Source organism: Ascaphus truei, chromosome 5 (assembly GCF_040206685.1).
Source record: "Ascaphus truei isolate aAscTru1 chromosome 5, aAscTru1.hap1, whole genome shotgun sequence".
NCBI classification, from domain to species: domain Eukaryota; kingdom Metazoa; phylum Chordata; class Amphibia; order Anura; family Ascaphidae; genus Ascaphus; species Ascaphus truei.
Genome location: NC_134487.1, coordinates 109,154,545 through 109,159,604, shown reverse-complemented (window position 1 = coordinate 109,159,604; position 5,060 = coordinate 109,154,545). Strand labels below are relative to the sequence as shown.

The following is a 5,060-nucleotide window of genomic DNA, read 5'->3' as shown; positions in this document are numbered from 1 at the left end:
AATCAGTGCTCGTGCCAAGTGCTCTTGAAGTGGAGGTTGCAAATCCTCAACCTCCACAACCCGAAGGTGCAGCAAGTGGTACTGCCCCAGGTTAACCGCTCCTGGGGTGCAGAGAAAATAAGCCCGGGCTACTTTCATCTGCATTCTCAGGCCATGACCAGAGGACCAGGTGTAGTCTGGAGAATCTGTCCTTCACAGGACAGACACTACACTTGATCTTAGCCTATAGGCTTAAGCTTGCTGCATGGTCACAGCTTTGAGCACAAATGGTTTTAGAAGCAAAAAGTGGCACTGTGTGCTCATTTGCATGTCATTTCCCAGAATCCCTTGCTGCAGTGGAAGTGCTGTGTGCTGGGTGATAATGGGGAAAGGCGGGGTTGCAGACCTGCCTAAGACATGCAGATGAGCATACAGTTGTATTTACATTTGCATATTTGCTTTGCTGTGTAGGGTTTTTGTCACTTTTTTTACTCACCATAAATTAACTCAGTATTATGGTTGGCCTATCCTTTAGCTTCTTTGCATACCCAGTTAATCAACCCCACATTGATGAGACCCATTAAGGTCGAAACAGCTGTCTGTGGGTGAGAGGAGAGAAGGAGACGGCTGAGAGCGGACCAAGCGACAGGACCCCCGGGCTACGAGGAACGGCGAAGCTCTACCCCCCTGCGATGAGAAGGATGGCAACAGCGGCCCCCAGACCGGAACGGAGAGGATGGAGGTCGCCACGGAGCCCGCCGGGACCACCCTGCGCAAGGAGAAGAAGAAGGAGAAGCACACGGCACCCCCGGAGATGGTTCCCAGCAGCCAGGAGACGGACGGAGGAGGCTCAGCGGCTAACAGCTCCAGCGGCTCAGGCAACGTTGCCCCCCCCAGCGGCCTCACCCCCACTGCCAGCACCAGCAGCTGTGGCTCCAGCTCCAACCCTGGAGCTGGGAGCAGCAGCAACAGGAGGATACCCCGCCTGGAACCCTGGATGAGGCAGACGGTGGTGATGCAGCTGAGGGAGGTTGACGGACAGCGCCCTCTATTGGACGCTGAGACCTTTGCCAAGGAGCTGGTGAGCAAAGCGGGCTTTACTCCGGACGAGATCCTGAGCATCCAGGACCTCAGGGGTGGCCTGTTTTTCGTCACCTTCGCCACGGCAGGAGCCTGCAGGAGGTACTGGGAGGCTTTCCAGACCCTGAAACAGGAGGTCCCCTTCTCAGAGTTCGACGTGAACTGCCCTATACAGAGGGACGAGAAGAGGATCACTGTGATGGTGAGGAACCCCCATATCCCTGGAAACGATATTGCTACCTTTCTGCGGCGCTCTTGCACCGTGGTGAAGGAGCCGAGCAGGATCAAGGACAAGTTGGGGTACTGGGTGGGAAAGTGGAGCATGGTAGTTTGCTTGTGGCCAAATCCAGAAGCGGCAGATCGGCTGCACCACCTCCCTCCCAGTTTTTCACTTGCGGGCAGCCCAGGGAGGATCTTTTACCCTGACCAGCCCCAGACCTGCGGTAATTGCGGGAACCTGGGGCATCAGTGGAAACAGTGCACCCCAAAAGCCTGCAGAAACTGCAAGAACACCGGACACGAAACAAAGGATTGTCCCCGCCAGAAAACCTGCGACCTGTGCGGAGAGACAACCCACATGTTCCGGGACTGCCAGCTGAGGGTCAGGAGCTATGCAGAGGCCGCGGCGAAAGGCGCGACATCGGGCGTGCCCCTGACAGCAACCCAGAAGGCAGCCAAGAAGCCCCCTGCAAACCAACCCGCAAAGGCACAAGGGGGTAAGTATCAGAAGGAGCAAAGGCAAAAGGAGGCCACCCAAGCAGCGCCCGCTGCAGCTCCTGAGCCCGCTGCCCATTCAGTAGCAGCCCTCACCCCACCCCCTCCCATCCCCACCCCTGCAGCAACACTCCCTCCCACACCCACTGCTGCTGCAACCCCCACCCTCCCTCCTACCCCAACCTCCCCCCACCCACCACCCCTTGCCCCCTCCTCCCAACCCTCCACTGCAGCCCACCCACCCTCCATGAGGCTGAAGCCCCTCCCCCTGTAACACCTTTCCCCAGCCCGAGGCTGTTGCACCCCCTCCCTCTTCCCCCCTTGCTACAGATACCGCCACCAGAGCCCAGACCGGAATGGAGAAGAAGGGAATAAAGAGGAGAGCCCCTGAGACGGAAAGCCCGCACCAGGGGCTGGAGCAGAAGAGGGCCCAAATGCAAATCGGCGACTCACCCACTTCCAGCAACGCTGACAGCAACCTTGAAAGCGACCTGGAGGAGGAGGAGGGGGAAGCGGAGATGCAGGAGGCAGCCATTGCAGAGGAGCAGGCGGCCATTTTAGAACAGCCACCTAGCGAGACACAGGTGACCGTGGAAGAGCTCATAAGAGAGGGGCGAGAGGCAGCAGAGACCCTCCTCCTCGATGACAACCTTGGGCAAACCATGGATCTGCTGGCCCAGCTGTGCGAGGAGATCAGCAGGACCACCCACACCAGCGAGGATGGTAACTAGTATCACTGCATGTCCATCTAACCCTTTATTCCCAAACTAATGGCGTCTTTTAACATTTTCTCCATTAACGTAAGGAGCATAGGAGAGCGGATGAGACGTGTCAGAGTACTAACATTCCTTTCTTTACAGAAATGTTATGTGTATATGCTACAGGAATGTGCCTTACCTTTTTCTCGGTCCTACAGGCACCTGAGCGGGCAGTGGTCTCACGGCCCCTCCTACTGGTCTGGGGGGAACGGGTGCAGGAACGCGGGTGTAGCCATTTTGATCCGGGGGGGATGTTTCACTGTTGATTCTGTCCATGAACTCGTCTGTGGCAGACTACTGGTCGTAGACGGTTCGTGGGCAGGGGAGCCGATTAGGCTTATCAAGGTGTACGCCGCCCCCCGGAGAAATGAGCGCTTGGAACTTTTCCAGCACCTTCGCCCTTGGCTCGCAACCTCCAGGGCAGTGGTGATGGGTGGGGATTTCAACTGCACGATTGAGGTGGGGGGGCGCTTGCCCCCCAGCAAATCATCAAAGAGAGATGTGACGTCCAGCCTACTCACGGCGATGATTGGGGAGGCATCCCTGAAGGACGTGGTGGGATCTATGGGAGCAGGCGCCGCAAACTACTCTTGGTGCCACCCAAATGGTTCCGTGCGTTCTCGGATTGACTTCCTATTCACCACCAAGCAGGTACAGCACAGACAGCACTCCATGGTCGCAGTACATTTCTCTGACCACAGAGCCATTCATCTCCAGGGGCGCCTGGGAGGAGGTTTCCCCCCAGGGCCAGGATCCTGGAAGCTGAACTGCGCACTGCTGGAAAGGGAGGAGATCATGGAGGAGCTGAGAAAAGCATACACAGCATGGAAAGAAGAAAAGGCCTGTTTCCCCAGCACTGCAGAGTGGTGGGAATTCACGAAGATAAGGATCCACTGCTTCCTGCAAGCAAAGGGCAGACGCCTGGCGTGTGAGAGGAAGGGGGAGTTCGAGGGCCTGCAGCGCAAGCTGCAGTCCCTGCATGACCTCAAACGCTGCGGATGGAACGTGGATGACGACCTGGAGGAAACCAAGGAGAGCCTGCAAAAGCACTTTGAGGAGGAATCCAGACGAATCATCTTCCGTTCCAAGGTGGAGAACCTTGAGAGGGAGGAGAAATGCAATGCCTTCTTCTTCAAGAAACTCCACTCTGCCCACACGCCCCTGAGGGAGCTGTGAGACAAAGATGGCAACGTGCAGCAGGGGAAGGAGGAAGTCATGGGAGTCGTGAAAGATTTCTATGAAGACCTCTACTCCCCAAAAGCATCAGACCGAGACCAGGCTGACAAATTCCTGTCAGGGATTACAAACACCATCGACCCGGCAGGAAAAGCAGCCATGAACGCCCCCCTGACGCTGGAGGAGCTCCACGCTGCAACCAAATCCTTTAAGACGGGTAGGACGCCGGGCGGAGATGGTATCCCAGCTGAGTTATACACAAAGCTGTGGGACCTGATCGGCCCGGACCTGCTCAAGCTTTACAGGGAAATGGAAGCAGAAGGTAGGATGCCCCCAACGCTGAGGGAAGGAATGCTGACGCTCTTGTACAAACGGAAGGGGGAGAGGTGTGACCTCAAGAACTGGCATTCCATCTCGCTCCTGAACGCGGACTACAAGATCCTAGCAAAAGTCCTAGCGAACAGACTGAAGAAGGTCATCAGCCAGATCATCAACCCAGACCAGACGTGCGGCATCCCCGGACGCAGGATCGCAGACAGCCTTGCCCTAATCAGAGACGCAGTCCACTACATCAAAGACCGCCGTGTACACGAGGCCCAGGTCACCCTTGATCAGGAGAAGGCCTTTGACCATGTCTCCCATGATTTCATGGGCAGGGTGCTGCGTGAGTATAGGATGGGGGAGATGTTCTGTTCTTATGTTAACCTGATGTACCTTGACATTTGCAGTGTGGCGATCATGAACGGATGGAAGACTAACCCCTTCCCTGTCCTCTCAGGGGTTAGGCAGGGCTGCCCTCTTTCACCTCTCCTTTTTGTCTGTTGTATAGAGATCTTCCCCCAGTGCATCAGACAAGATGCAGAGATCAGAGGGATCGTCGTGCCAGGACCCCAGAGACGCGAAGTGAAGTGCTCGCTCTACATGGATGACGTCACCATCTTCTGCGCAGATAGCCGGTCGGTGAGGACGCTGGTCCAGACGTGCGAGGATTTCGGGAAAGCTTCAGGAGCAAAAGTCAACTGCGGGAAGTCAGAGACCAAGCTATTTGGGCTTTGGAACCTGACTGCCGACCCCCTCCCCTTCCCCATCAGAGCAGGCCTCATTCAAATCCTTGGAGTCTGGTTTGGTGTGGGGAGCGAGGGCGCTGCCCTGAAGAGCTGGAACGAGAGGCTGAACAAGGTGAAGCAGAAGATCGGATTGTGGTGCCTCAGACCCCTCACCATTGAGGGGAAAAAGCTGGTACTGCTGAACGAGATCCTTCCTGTCCTGCAGTACGTGGCCCAGGCATACCCGCCTTCGACCAGAACCTGCCAGGAGATCTCCATGGCAGTGTTCCGCTTTGTCTGGGGGGCC

At 56.6% G+C, this 5,060-nt stretch overlaps 1 protein-coding gene across 1 annotated transcript; it reads left to right on the top strand.

The window, feature by feature from the left end:
- Positions 1-715: 715 nt before the first annotated feature.
- LOC142494662 (uncharacterized) lies at positions 716-2,838 on the top strand. Its single transcript, XM_075599095.1, has 3 exons — positions 716-1,775; positions 2,104-2,259; positions 2,825-2,838. The coding sequence occupies exons 1-3, from the start codon at positions 716-718 to the stop codon at positions 2,836-2,838; spliced, it is 1,230 nt and encodes a 409-aa protein (XP_075455210.1).
- Positions 2,839-5,060: the final 2,222 nt, after the last annotated feature.

Coding starts and splice junctions, on each gene's coding strand:
- LOC142494662 (XM_075599095.1), top strand. CDS start 716: ATGGAGGTCGCCACGGAGCCCGCCGGGACCACCCTGCGCAAGGAGAAG. Junction 1,776..2,103: donor ACCCGCAAAGGCACAAGGGG/GTAAGTATCAGA, acceptor CCCTTGCTACAG/ATACCGCCACCAGAGCCCAG.